This window comes from Hyla sarda, chromosome 12, assembly GCF_029499605.1.
Source record: "Hyla sarda isolate aHylSar1 chromosome 12, aHylSar1.hap1, whole genome shotgun sequence".
NCBI lineage: Eukaryota > Metazoa > Chordata > Amphibia > Anura > Hylidae > Hyla > Hyla sarda.
This window is the reverse complement of record NC_079200.1, coordinates 14048989-14064594: the sequence shown is the minus strand read 5'-3', so window position 1 is coordinate 14064594 and position 15606 is coordinate 14048989. Positions and strand designations below refer to the sequence as shown.

General features: G+C 44.5%; 1 protein-coding gene across 1 annotated transcript in view; it reads right to left on the bottom strand.

Moving 5' to 3' along the window:
- Positions 1–15606, bottom strand: part of DUSP3 (dual specificity phosphatase 3) — a 90869-nt gene that overhangs the window by 43471 nt on the left and 31792 nt on the right. The window contains exon 2 of the mRNA XM_056548701.1: positions 4819–5045. Within this exon, the coding sequence (XP_056404676.1) occupies positions 4819–5045 (227 nt within the window). The remainder of the gene's footprint in view (positions 1–4818; positions 5046–15606) is intronic.

Genomic DNA, 15606 nt, shown 5'->3' with positions numbered 1-15606 from the left:
TGGAAGTTGAATTTCTTTCCAGTCCGACCACAGTGCTCTCTGCTGACACCTCTGTCCATGTCAGGAACTGTCCAGAGTAGGATAGGTTTACTATGGGGATTTTCTCCTACTCTGGATGGTTCCTGATATGGACCGAGGTGTCAGCAGAGAGCACTGTGGTCAGACTGGAAAGAACTACACAATTTTCTCTGTAGTAAATAGCAGCTGATAAGTACTGGAAGGATTAACATTTTGAAATAGAAGTAATTTACAAATCTGTTTAACTTTCTGGCACCACTTGATCTGAAAACATTTGTTTTCCACTGGAGTTCCCCTTTAATGCATTCAACATAAGAATGGCTATATCTGTAAAGTTACCACATGCTGCGCCTAGTCACCTCTACTTCATTGTTCCTGTGTTGTCCTGACCCACTAGGAAATGCCCGGCTCAGCCAATCACTGACAGAGGCGGGATACCATGACAGACACTGATTGGCTGAGCTGAGCAGTTCCTGTGGGGTCAGGATGTTACAGGAAGTAGCAGTGACCAGTGGAGGACCTGGAATGCCAATGCAGCAGCTGCAGGAGAGGAGAGTATAGTTGTTTACTATTTTAACATCACCCTGCTTTCCACGGACAACCTTTTGAATTTCTCTTTTACATAAAATCACCAGGTATGAACTTGCTCTTCTAGGAAAGGGGGCATTATCCAAAACCACTAAGAAATCCAAAATGAAGTGGGTCCTATAGCAAGTGAATGGAGTGGCAGCCGAGAATGCGCACTGCTGCTCTATTCTTGAGATCAGTGGGGATCCCTTGTATGGGTAAGAGGTCTAGATACCCCCTTTTTCTCCTCCACTACCCTATACCACCAGGGAAAACTTAAAGGGGTACTCCGGTGGAAAACTTTTTTTTTTTTAAATGAACTGGTGCCAGAAAGTTAAACATTTTTGTAAATTACTTCTATTAAAAAATCTTTACCCTTCCAGTACTTTTTAGCAGCTGTATGCTACAGAGGAAATTATTTTGAATTTCTTTTTTGTGTTGTCCACAGTGCTCTCTGCTGACACCTCGGTCCATGTCAGGAACTGTCCAGAGCAGGATAGGTTTCCTATGGGGATTTATCCTACTCTGGACAGTTCCTGATACAGGCATCAGGTGTCAGCAGAGAGCACTATGGAGAACACAAATAAGTAATTCAAAAAATAAAGATTTTCCTGTAGCAAACAGCTGCTAAAAAGTACTGAAAGGATTAAGATTTTTTAATAGAAGTAATTAACAAATCTGTTTAACTTTCTGGCACCAGTTCATAAAAAAAAAAATATATATAAAGGGGTACTGCACCCTTGGACATCTTATTCCCTATCCAAAGGATAGGGTATAAGATGTCTGATCGCGGTAGTAATGCCGCTGAGGACCCGCGCTATATCTCTGCTGCATCCGGCATTTATTTAGAGCGTTAGGTGCAGCACCGGAGGCATGTGATGTCAGGGCCGCACCCCGCTCGTGATGTCACGACCACGCCCCCTCAATGCAAGTCTACGGGAGGGGGCGTGGTGGCCGTCACGCCCCCTCCCATAGACTTGTATTGAAGGGGCGTGGCCATGACGACACAAGCGGGACGTGACCGTGATGTCACAAGCCTCAGCCCTACATCGCCAGTCATCCGGCAAGGAGCGAAGTTCACTCTGTGTAACGGAGGCCTGGTGTGCAGCAGCCAAGATCAATCTCATAAGATGTCTAGGGGCAGAGTAACCTTTTAAAAGTTGACTGTTGTTTCGAACTTCTTCATTTTCTGCAATAGCCAAAGTGAGTCCTGATATTTTTGTAAATCACTTCCAGAAATAACTCCTTACCCCAGAAAAAAAGCTCTAAAGTCTTGGTCACAAGGTGTCTCAGCAATCTGCTGTCCACTGTCTGTTGTCAGGACAAATCTGTCTCTAGTAACAGAGACCAGGACAGAATACAGGACGTGAGGGTGGGGCTTGGTTAGTGCATTGTGCAGGACAGAAAGAGAGGCTGAGCTGTGTACCTGCAGTGCGCCAGCTGAAGATAAGCCACACTGTTACTGAAAGGTAAATCAAGGCTCCCATCTCATATCACAAGGGACAGGGCAGTTGTAGCAATAGTTCAGCGCTTATTCCAACCCTTTCCTTTTTGTGATCTTTACATTTCTTTCATTTCTGCAATGCTTACATAGCACCTTCCAAACCAAGAGCCTCAGTAACCCCTTCTCTCCTGATAATAAAGGGCCACAATACAAAATGAGCAAACTGGGCAAATCCCGGACATCTAAAGCAATAAAACAGAAATCCAATTACTCCGCGGTGTTCCGAGCGGTGAAGACGGGAGCTCGTAACGTCATAGCTACGCCCCCTCATGACATCACTGTCCGCCCCCTCAATGCAAGTTTATGAGAGGGGGCATGATGGCGGTCACGCCCCCTCCCATAGACTTGCATTGAAGGGTCGGGGCATGACGTCATAAGGGGGCGTGGCTATGACATCACGAGCTCCCGTCTTTACCGTTCGGAACAGTTTGTTCCAAACGCTGAGCAGCGGAGTACCCCTTCAAACAGACTTGTAACTTACTTCCATTCAAAAATCTTAACCCTTCCAGTACTTATCCGCTGCTGTATACTCCACAGGAAGTTCTTTTCTTTTTGAATTTCTTTTCAAAGAAATTCGTCTGTCATGCCCCCTCCCATAGACTTGCATTGAGGGGGCGGGGCGAGACATCAAGAGGGGCGGAGCTATGACGTCTCAAGCTCCCAGTGCCGGGTTCCAAACGCTGAGCAGCGGACTACCCCTTTAAAGGTATTCCAGGTATCAACAAACAGGCCTTTTTTCTTTCAAAGACCGGGCCCTGTCTGTCTCCAGGTTGGGTGTGGTTTCACAACTTGGCTCCATTCACTTCAATGGAACTGGGATGCAGAACCACACCCAAAATGGGGACAAACAGGGAGAGGTCGTTGAAAGAAAAAAAATCTGTTTTTTGGTTCCTGTAATACCCCTTTAAACGCTCAGAGTTTTTGTTGTTTTTTTTTCTTCACATAGTCTCATTTTACTCTGTTGACAAAGAACGGATGGTAGAATATTCCTCATTAGCCAACGATCTGTATTCTAGCGACTAACCGAGGAGCAGGGAACATCTCATAGATGTACTGTAGAAGCAGGGACCTACATAGAGTGACACAGTTCCTTCCTATTGTTCAGATACCTGTTGTATAATTCTTCCAAACTAGGTCACACAGAGGAGGATGAGGCGGCACAGTGTTGGCATGTTGCCAGCATGGGGCATTTCAGCGATGCCACCTTCAAATATGTCTATGAAACAATATTGCATTATGTAACCAAACTGAAAGAAAATAAATTCCGTACTGTGCATCAAATTTAAAGAACTATTTTTCCCTAAATCATAAAAGACATCAGTAACTATAAGACTTGAGTTCCGGACTCTCGTCATGATAGAAATGTTATTCGGACAAACCTTTATTTGTAGGCTGATCGCATCTTTTAAGCTGGGTAAAAAAAAAACAAAAAAAAAACAATGTGCTCGGCTGCACCTCTTTCTGTGTAAGGCCATGTTCACACAACGGAATGTCCGAGCGGAATCAGGCAGAAAAAATTCTGCTCGGGAATTCTGTTGCAGAAGGTCAAGAGTCATATGAGTCATAAGAGTCAAATAGGTTGGGCCGATCTGCAGTATGCATGCCTCCTCCCTCCCCCACCCTTAAATGACCTGTATGATAGATGTACATGGCTCAGTGCTGGATTCCAAGCAGGGAGAGGTGGGGGAGGGAGGAGGCATGCATGTCGCAGCTTAGTCCGGCCTCTATGACTCTTGAGCTTATAAGAAAAACATAATGTTATAACTTTGCAAACATCCATCATCTAAGAGACAGGTGTAATTTAGTTCTACCTCCCTATCAGCTATTTCCCCATGTCTGCAGCTCTTAGCATCATATAGAGCTGACAGATTCCATACCTTAAAGGGGTACTCCGCTGCTCAGCGTTTGGAACAAACTGTTCCGAACGCTGGAGCAGGCGCTGGGAGCTTGTGATGTAATAGCCCCGCCCCCTCATGACATCACATCCCGCCCCCTCAATGCAAGTCTATTGGAGGGGACGTGACGGCTGTCACGCCCCCTCCCATAGACTTGCATTGAGGGGACCGGCCGTGACATCATGAGGGGGCGGGGCTATGGTGTCACGAGCTCCCGGCTCCAGCGTTCAGAACAGTTTGTTCCAAACGCTGAGCAGCGGAGTACCCCTTTAATGTTTCATACAAGTTGCTGCATCCTTAAAGGGGTACTCCACTGCTAGACATCTTATCCCCTATCCAAAGGATTGGGGAAAAAATGTCTGCTCATGGAGGTCCCGTTGCTGGGGCCCCCCCATGATCTCCCGCAGCACCCGGCGTTCTAAACAAACACCGGGTTCCTGCAGCAGTGGTTGTGATGTCATGGCCACCCCCATTGTGATGTCACACCACGCCCCCTTCATTCGTGTCTATGGGAGGGGTCGTGATTGTTGTTAGGCTCAGTCCCTCAGTAGAAAAAGAGACACCAAGATGTACTGCAGGTAATGGGGAGGGGCAATACTTATCTCAGGCTCCTGCTTACTCAAGGAATGTGATTAGTTTTCTTGGGAATATACATGATGTCATAGCCCCGCTGTCATGCCGCCTCCCATAAACTTGCATTGAGGGGGCGGGGCGTGACAGCATGAGGGGGCGAGGCTATGACATCACGAGCTCCTGGCTCCAGCGTTCGGAACAGTTTATTCCAAACGCTGAGCAGTGGAGTACCCCTTTAAACGACCTTTTTTATTTACTCACCATCTTTTTGTGATAGCGCTTTCTCGATAAAGTCAGAGGCCTCCTCAAAGTAAGAGCTCAGGTCGAAATTTGGTCTATCGTTGGCTTTAATGCCATGGTAGGTGATGCCCGTGCCGTTGTAGAAGGCAGCATTCGTGTTCACGTGCATGAAGGAATTCCCCTCGGCGGCATTGAGGATGTGAGTTATCCCAAGGCGCTGCAGTCTCATGATGTTCTGTGCGATGAAGCTAAAAAACCAAAACAAGAACGAAGGATTACAGAGGTATATGAGCAGCTTGTCAGACATTAATGGAGGAGCTATCGTACAGCCAACGTGTGTGCCCAGGCCAGGCAGACAATTCATATCATATTGTAAGTGATTTGGGACTCAAATTGTGTAGTGTGTATTATGTATGGAGTTAAAGGGGTATTCCACTCCTAGACATCTTATCCTTTGGATAGGGGATAAGATGTCTGATCGCCGGGGTTCCACCGCTGGGGACCCCTGCGATCTCCCTGCTGCACCCAGCGTTCGTGTAGAGCATCGGGTGCAGCGTTGGAGGCTTGTGATGCCACGACCCGTTCGTGACGTCACTGCCATGCCTTTTCAATGCAAGTCTATGGAAGGGGCGTGATGACCGTCACGCCCCCTCCCATAGACTTGCATTGAGTGGGCATGGCCGTGATGTCACGAGCGTGGCGTGGCCGTGACATCACAAGCCTCCGCCCCGCAACGCCAGTCATCCAGCATGGAACTCTGTGCACCGGATCTTGGGGATGCCACAGCCGAGACCACGGGGGTCCCCAACGGCGGGCCCCCCACGATTAGACATCTTATCCCCTATCCTTTGGATAGGGGATAAGATGTCTAGAGCCAGAGTACCCCTTTAAAAGCTATGGAAACCTTTGCACTGATTTTTTTTTACTGTTGCTTTGTCTTCAGTAGTTTAATCAAAGGTCTTCAACTTTGTTTAAACTATTGGTACTTGCCCTCATCATATCTCACTTGGACTACTGCAACATCCTCCTCTGTGGCCTTCCATTACACACCCCTGCTCCCCTCCAATCCATCCTCAACTCTGCTGTCCGACTGATCCACCCCTCACCTCGCCTCTGCCAATCCCTTCACCGACAATCCCTTCACTGCCCCCCCCCCACATACATCTCCGACCTGATCTTGTGATACTCCCTCCCACCCTTGTCTGCACCTCACACAATTATCTCTAACACTTCTCCCATGCTTCCCCCATACACTGGAACTCTCTACCCCGACACATACGGCTCATTTACGGCTCATCAGGACCTTAAAGAACAACCTATAGACCCATCTCAAGCAAGCTTACGACCTACAATTATCCTGCTGCTACTGTACTATGAACAGCAATTTCCCCACATGCTTACTGATGACCTGCTGTCCCCCTCACCTGCTGTTTCACTCCCCTCTCCTTGTAGTTTATAGGCAAAGATTAGCTGTGATAGGGAGAACATTATCTGTGATGGGGAGAACATTATCTGTGATGAGGAGAACATAATCTGTGATAGGGAGAACATTATCTATGATAGGGGAGAACATTATCTTTGATAGGGGAGAACATTATCTGTGATGGGGAGAATATTATCTGTGATGGGGAGAACATAATCTGTGATGGGGAGAACATAATCTATGATGGGGAGAACATTATCTATGATGGGGAGAACATTATATGTGATGGGAGAACATTATCTATGATGGGGGAGGAGAACGTTATCTGTGATGAGGGAGAACATTATCTGCTATGAGGGAAAACATTATCTGTGATGAGGGAGAACATTATCTGTAATGGGGGAAAACATTATCTGTGACGAGAGGAGAACACTATCTGTTATGGGGGAGAACATTAATTGTGATGGAGAGAACATTTTCTGTGATGGGGAGAACATTATCTGTAAAGGGGGAGAACATTATCTGTGATGGGGAGAACATTATCTGTGATGGGGGAGAACATTATCTGTGATGGGGGAGAGAACATTTTCGGTGATGGGGGAGAACATTATCTATGATGGGGAAGAGAACATTATATGTGATCGGGGAGAACATTATCTGTGATGGGGGAGAACATTATCTGTGATGGAGGAGAACATTATCTGTGATGGGGAGAACATTATCTGTGATGGGGGAGAACATTATCTGTGATAGAGGAGAACATTATCTGTGATGAGAACATTATCTGTGATGGGGGAGAGAATATTATCTATGATGACGAGAACATTATCTGTGATGAGGAGAACATTATCTGTGATGGAGAGAACATTATCTGTGATGGAGGAGAACATTATCTGTGATGGGGGAACATTAATAGGAATCCGATAGATAAATGTCTCTTATGGCCGATCTGAAATAATCTAAAAAAAAATTCTTTAGAACCAACCAAAGTAAATTGAAATCATCTTCCCTGCAGCGCCCCTATAGGCAGAAATACATATTGCTCATCTTAAAAGACTGCATTCAGGATTTGCTTGTCTTCAGGTGAGACTGGAGAACTTGCAGAGATTCTCAGATGTCTATCATGAAGGTCTAAATGTTATATAGTTTGAATACCATGAAACACACATATTATTTATCATTATGAAAAATGTAAAAAAAAATGTAAACAGCTTTGGAAAAAAAAAGCATTTTCCCAATTTATCCATTTTTTTCCAGGCCTTCCCATATCTAGTGTTTTCCATTCAACATGCAGGGAACTGCAACATAGCTCCATTCAAAGGACCTTAAAGGGGTACTCCATTGGAAAACAATTGTTTTCAAATCAACTGGTGCCAGAAAGTTATACAGATATGTAAATTACTTCTATATAAAAATCTTAATCCTTCCAGTACTTATCAGCTGCTGTATTCTCCACAGGAACTTGTGTAGTTCTTTCCAGTCTGACCACAGCGCTCTCTGCTGACACCTCTGTCCATGTCAGGAACTGTCCGGAGCAGAAAAGGTTTGCTATGGGAATTTTCTCCTACTCTGGACAGTTCCTGACATGGACAGATATGGCAGCAGAGAGCACTGTGGTCAGACTGGAAAGAACTATACAACTGCCTCTGGAGCATACAGCAGCTGATAAGCACTGGAAGGGTTAAGATTTTTTTAATAGAAGTAATTTACAAATCTGCTTAACTTTCTGGAGCAAGTTGATTTTAAAAAAATAGTTTTTCACTGGAGTACCCCTTTAACCAGAACTGTGACTTCTTCTTTCTACAGGATTTGTGTTGTTTTAAGCAGACAAACCCTCTGGTGGCATAATCTAGAGGTAGTATAATGCTTCCTCTTAGGATAGGACATTAAAGGGTTACTCTGCTGCTCAGCGTTTGGAACAAACAGTTCTGAACACTGGAGCCGGGAGTTTTGACATCATAGACTTGCATTGAGGGGGTGGGGCGTGACGTCATGAGGGGGCCGGGCTATGACATCACAAGCTCCTGGCTCCAGCGTTCGGAACAGTTTGTTCCAAACGTTGAGCAGCGGAGTACCTCTTTAACCCCTTAAGGACTCAGGGTTTTTCCGTTTTTGCACTTTCGTTTTTTCCTCCTTACCTTTAAAAAATCATAACCCTTTCAATTTTCCACCTAAAAATCCATATTATGGCTTATTTTTTGCGTCACCAATTCTACTTTGCAGTGACATTAGTCATTTTACCCAAAAATGCACGGCGAAACGGAAAAAAAATCATTGTGCGACAAAATCGAAAAAAATACGCCATTTTGTAACTTTTGGGGGCTTCCGTTTCTACGCAGTGCATATTTCGGTAAAAATTACACCTTATCATTATTCTGTAGGTCCATACGGTTAAAATGATTCCCTACTTATATAGGTTTGATTTTGTCGCACTTCTGGAAAAAATCATAACTACATGCAGGAAAATTTATACATTTAAAAATGTCCTCTTCTGACCCCTATAACTTTTTTATTTTTCCACGTACGGGGCGGTATGAGGACTCATTTTTTGCGCCGTGATCTGAAGTTTTCATCGGTATGATTTTTGTTTTGATCTGACTTTTTGATCACTTTTTATTCATTTTTTAATGTTATAAAAAGTTACCAAAATACGCTTTTTTGGACTTTGGAATTTTTTTGCGCGTACGCCATTGACCGTACGGCTTAATTAATTATATAATTTTATAGTTCGGACATTTACGCACGCAGCGATACCACATATGTTTATTTTTATTTTTTTTTACACTGTTTTATTTTTCTTATGGGAAAAGGGGGGTGATTCAAACTTTTATTAGGGAAGGGGTTAAATGACCTTTATTAACACTTTTTTTTTACTTTTTTTTTGCAGTGTTATAGGTCCCATAGGGACCTATAACACTGCACACACTGATCTCTCATCCTGATCACAGGCGTGTATTAACACGCCTGTGATCAGCATTATCGGCGCTTGACTGCTCCTGCCTGAATCTCAGGCACGGAGCAGTCATTCGTCGATCGGACACCGAGGAGGCAGGTAAGAGCCCTCCCGGTGTCCGATCAGCTGTTCGGGACGCCGCGATTTCACCGCGGCGGTCCCGAACAGCCCGACTGAGCAGCCGGGATACTTTCAGTTTCACTTTAGAAGCGGCGGTCAGCTTTGACCGCCGCTTCTAAAGGGTTAATACCGCACATCGCCGCGATCGGCGATGTGTGGTATTAGCCGCGGGTCCCGGCCGTTGATTAGCGCCGGGACCCACGCGATATGATGCGGGATCGCGGCGCGATCCCGCTTCATATCGCGGGAGCCGGCGCAGGACGTAAATATACGTCCTGCGTCGTTAAGGGGTTAAAGGGGTTATCCAGGAAAAAACATTTTTATATATATATCAACTGGCTCCAGAAAGTTAAACAGATTTGTAAATTACTTCTATTAAAAAATCTTAATCCTTTCAATAATTATCAGCTGCTGAAGTTGAGTTGTTATTTTCTGTCTGGCAACAGTGCTCTCTGCTGACATATCTGCTTGTCCCGGGAACTGCACAGAGTAGGAGAGGTTTGCTATGGGGATTTGCTTCTACTCTGGACAGTTCCCGAGACACGTGTCATCAGAGAGCACTTAGACAAGAAAAGAACGACTCAACTTCAGCAGCTCATAAGTACTGAAAGGATGAAGAGTTTTTAATAGAAGTTATTTACAAATCTGTTTAACTTTCTGGAGCCAGTTGATATATATATAAAAAAAAAGTTTTTTCCTGGAATACCCCTTTAAGTCTCAGTACTATGACTGACAGATATCGTAAAAATCTTCTTCGCTATGAAAGTTCACCTGCAGATTAGCCAAATATTCCGGAACAAAAGCAGGTAAATATGAAGAGGTCGCACGCTGACATTTATCATGTGAACTCTGGAAATGATCAGGCCATACTGGAATACATTGTTTTTATTTTTTTTGCAGGACACCGGTGCAGAAGGAACTCCTGTACTCCAATATGTGGTAGAACATAAAATATCTAAAATAAGTTTAAAAAAAATTGATATTTTTCACATTTCCATTGAAGCCTAGTGGGAAAGACGCCAGGTGGGCAAGAGATGACGCTGCAGACATTGTTAGTCGGTGGTCATGTGTTTAGAGGGAAAAAATAACAATAGACTAACACCGCCATGGAGTCGACCTGACGGGAATTATTTTTGTTGGCATAAAAAAAAGATGTGATCACACGATGAGCAAAGGGTTAATATAAATATGACGGAGGAGAGTAAATGGAATAGCATCTGGACGGAAGAAATTTGCGCAACAATGAAGCAGATGGAACAAGGAGACATTACTACCCACTGAGCAGAACGGTGTACCGGGGAGAGCGCGCAGCGGCACAACGCTTGGAGAATACACAAATACTGATCATCGCGCTGAGCAGGATCTCAGATTGCGGCATCATTATGCATCATGAGCCAATTCCCTAGTAGGTTGTTGTTTACCAGAAACACGTCCAACGCTACGAGAAATGTTCCATAATAGGACTTTGTATTCCCTGCTACCTCCTGTCACAAAACACTGGTCCAGATTTATTCAAAATGGGGGGAAAAAAAAAAGTCTGGCGCAATTTGTACCAAAAGAAAAAGTCTTACATGGCCTAAGTTTTAGACACTTTCAGCTGCAACTAAAATGGCTATTCGGCTCCGCAAAGGGGGCATGGCTTAAAGGGGTATTCAAGGAAAAAACTTTTTTATATCTATCAACCGGCTCCAGAAAGTGAATCAGTTTCTATTAAAAAACCTTAATCCTTTCAGTACTTAAGAGCTTCTGAAGTTAAGGTTGTTCTTTTCTGTCTAAGTGCTCTCTGATGACACCTGTCTAGGGAAACGCACAGTTTAGAAGAGGTTTGCTTTAACCCCTTAAGGACCAAGGGCGTACAGGTACGCCCTTGGACCTGCTCTCCTGATATAACGCGGGGTTACACAGTAACCCCGCGTCATATCACGGCGGGCCCGGCGTCATAGTGAAGCCGGGACCCGCCTCTAATAGCGCGCAGTGCCGATCGCGGCACCGCGTGCTATTAACCCTTTAGCCGCGCGCTCAGAGCTGAGCCGCGCGGCTAAAAGTGAAACCGAAAGTGGCCGGCTAGCTCAGTCGGGCTGTTCGGGATAGCCGCGGCTAATCGCGGCATCCCGAACAGCTGACAGGACAGCGGGAGGGCCCCTACCTGCCTCCTCGCTGTCCGATCGCCGAATGACTGCTCAGTGCCTGAGATCCAGACATGAGCAGTCATCCGGCAGAATCGTTGATCACTGGTTTCTTATGAGAAACCAGTGATCAACATAGAAGATCAGTGTGTGCAGTGTTATAGGTCCCTATGGGATAACAATGATCAGTATAAGAGATCAGTGTGTGCAGTGTTATAGGTCCCTATGGGACCTATAACACTTTAAAAAAAAGGTGAAAAAAAAAAGTGAATAAAGATCATTTAACTCCTCCCCTATTAAAAGTTTGAATCACCCCCCTTTTCCAATAAAAAAAAAAACACAGTGTAAATAAAAATAAACATATGTGGTATCACCGCGTGCGGAAATGTCCGAATTATAAAAATATATCATTAATTAAACCGCTCAGTCAATGGCGTGCGCGCAAAAAAATTCCAAAGTCCAAAATAGTGCATTTTTGGTCACTTTTTATATCATTTAAAAATGAATAAAAAGCGATCAATAAGTCCTATCAATGCAAAATTGTACCGTTAAAAACTTCAGATCACGGCGCAAAAAATGAGCCCTCATACCGCCCCATACACGGAAAAATAAAAAAGTTATAGGGGTCAGAAGATGACAATTTTAAACGTATTAATTTTCCTGCATGTAGTTATGATTTTTTCCAGAAGTCCGAAAAAATCAAATCTATATAAGTAGGGGATCATTTTAATCGTATGGACCTACAGAATAAAGAGAATGTGTCATTTTTACCGAAAAATGTACTACGTAGAAACGGAAGCCCCCAAAAGTTACAAAACTGCGTTTTTTTTTCAATTTTGTCGCACAATGATTTTTTTTTCCGTTTCACCGTAGATTTTTGGGCAAAATGACTGACGTAATTACAAATTAGAATTGGTGGCGCAAAAAATAAGCCATCATATGGATTTTTAGGTGCAAAATTGAAAGAGTTATGATTTTTTAAAGGCAAGGAGCAAAAAACGAAAATGCAAAAACGGAAAAAACCCCGGTCCTTAAGGGGTTAAGAGCTTCTGAAGTTTAGGTTGTTCTTTTCTGTCTAAGTGCTCTCTGATGACACCTGTCTAGGGAAACGCCCAGTTTAGAAGAGGTTTGCTACGGGGATTTGCTTCTAAACTGGGCGTTTCCCTAGACAGGTGTCATCAGAGAGGACTTAGACAGAAAAGAACAACCTTAACTTCAGAAGCTCATAAGTACTGAAAGGATTAATATATTTTAATAGAAGTTATTTACAAATCTGATTAACTTTCTGGAGCCGGTTGATATATATTAAAAAGTTTTTTCCTGGATAACCCCTTTAAAAGGTGTTAAAAAAGGAAGCAGCTGTTATTTACTTCTCCAATCCCCCTATTCAGGCTCCCATCAGCACCCTGGATTTCCTTTCGGAGCGGTCGTCACATGACCACCTCCGCTAATCAGCAGCTTCTTTGGTCACCGTCCATACACCGGGCATCACTGCTCAGTAACGGGAGCAATGATGCCCGGAGTACGGCCTGTAAACGCCAAAGACATTTAGTGGCGTTGGCCGTCACGATCACGCCCAAAAAAAAGACCGGGGTGCCGACTGAAGCCTGAACGAGGAATCGGTGCAGGACGGGAGAGGTAAGTGATAACTGGTTTATTATTTTTAAGCATTTGGGGCTCTTTTTTAACATAATAATACAACATGGATAACCCCTTTCAGGTGGGCCGCTGAGTGCCAAAATTATGCTGCAAGTCTTTGTGCAGTTTAAAGGGCTACTCCCCTGCCACAGCGTTTGGAACATTTTGTTCCGAACGCTGGGTGCGGGTTGCGGGGGGTTTTGACGTCACGGCCACACCCCTCGTGACATCAAGCCACACCAGTCCAATGCTGGGTGCGGGGGTCGTGATGTCACGTACACGCCCCCTCGTGACGTCACGCCCCCTCCCATAGACTTGCATTGAGGGGGCGTGACGTCACGAGGGGGCGTGTACGTGACATCACGACCCCCGCACCCAGCGTTCGGTGCTCCAGCGCTCGGAACAGTTTGTTACAAGCGGTGTACCCCTTTAAGTGATAAAAGGCAAGATATGGTAGCAGGGCCTTTCATCACCTTCATGGGCCTCTCCAGGTTGTCAGACTGGCCCACATTAGCACAGGCCTTAGGACTGACCTGACCTAAAGTCCTGATCTACTAACCTCTCCTGGCACAATTGCCATTTGTGTGAGGTAACACGTTAACATTTTTGTTTTATCTGGTGGCTGGTAGCAAGCCACCTATAAAGGGAATGCTAGTTGACGTGGTTATATTTTCTTTTTCGGACAATAAACAGCAGAAGTCCTGCATTCGAACTGCGTCACTGTCTCTGATTGATGTGTAGTGCCGTGTGCCCATCTCTACCGAGCTAAACTCCCACAATATCCACTGGAGGTTTCTAACTAGTAATCCTCCCGATGGTAGCTTCCGTAAATGCTAAGGCCAAGGTACCGCCGTACAATACGTAATTACATCCTCTTTCTCCATTCACAGTTTGACTCCTCTGAAAATAAAAAATAAAAAGAAGAAACTAAATATTCCAAACTTTTTCTCAAGCCTTACGGGCTACGAGGCTTGACGTGTCATTTCGGACTTGCCGGTTCAGGCATCATCTTCTCATTCCGCACATAGTTATGTTAATGGCGGTCTTCCCAGGATAGGGTCTAAATTTAACAGTAAGAATTTCTATTGCTATCGTCGGTGACAGATTATCATGAACACGACGGGACTGAAGCACTGACAGCAGCTGCTGGAGCGACTGGTTTGCCGACAGCTATAAAGCCCCCATTTGACTTACACATTAAAGGGGTACTCCGGTGGAAAAAACATCTTATTTAAATCAACTGGTGCCAGAAAGTTAGACAGATTTGTAAATGACTTCTATATAAAAAATCTTTACCCTTCCAGTACTTATTAGCAGCTGTATGCTACAAATTCTATTCTTTTTGAATTTCTTTTTTGTCTTGTCCACAGTGCTCTCTGCTGACACCTGGTGCCCGTATCAGGAACTGTCCAGAGTAGGACAAAATCCCCATAGCAAACCTATGCTGCTCTGGACAGTTCAGTACACGGACAGAGGTGTCAGCAGAGAGCACTGTGGACAAGACAAAAAATGAAATTCAAAAAGAAAAGAATTTCCTCTGCAGCATACAGCTGCTAATAAGTACTGGAAGGGTAAAGATTTTTTAATAGAAGTCATTTAAAAATCTGTTTAACTTTCTGGTACCAGTTGATTTAAAAAAAACAAAAAAACAAAATGGGTTTTCAAGTGGAGTACCCCTTTAAGGTTGGGTTTACACTACGGTTTGTATTTATGGTTCCCGTATACGGCTGGGAGGGGGGCGGGGCTTAATCGCGACGCCCGCACTCAGCCGTATTTGGGAACCGTATTTAATGCATGTCTATGAGCCGTCCGGAGTGAACCGCAGCCTCCGGTCGGCTGCGTTTTCGGCCGTATGCGGTCCCCCTCCCCCTCCAACCCCTGGACTGTTCACCAAGCCGGCTCTTCCTATCTATCAAAATGCAGGTACTAATAAATAAAATCATTAATAATCAACAATATCACTTATCAATTAGTCATTTGATTAGCTGGTCTGTCCGTGCACTTGCACAGTATTTGTGGTGGGCAGTTAAAGGGGTACTCTTCCCCTAGACATCTTATCCCCTATCCAAAAGCAGCGGCACAACGCTTGGAGAATACACAAATACTGATCATCGCGCTGAGCAGGATCTCAGATTGCGGCATCATTATGCATCATGAGCCAATTCCCTAGTAGGTTGTTGTTTACCAGAAACATGTCCAACGCTACGAGAAATGTTCCATAATAGGACTTTGTATTCCCTGCTATCTCCTGTCAGAAAACACTGGTCCAGATTTATTCAAAATGGGGGGAAAAAAAAGTCTGGCGCAATTTGTACCAAAAAAAATAAAAGTCTTACATGGCCTAAGTTTTAGACACTTTCAGCTGCACCTATAATGGGTATTCGGCTCCACAAAAGGGGCATGGCTTAAAAGGGGTTAAAAAACTAAGCAGCTGTTATTTACTTCTCCAATCCCCTATTCAGGCTCCCATCAGCACCCTGGATTTCCTTTCGGAGCGGTCGTCACATGACCACCTCCGCTAATCAGCAGCTTCGTTGGTGACCGTCCAT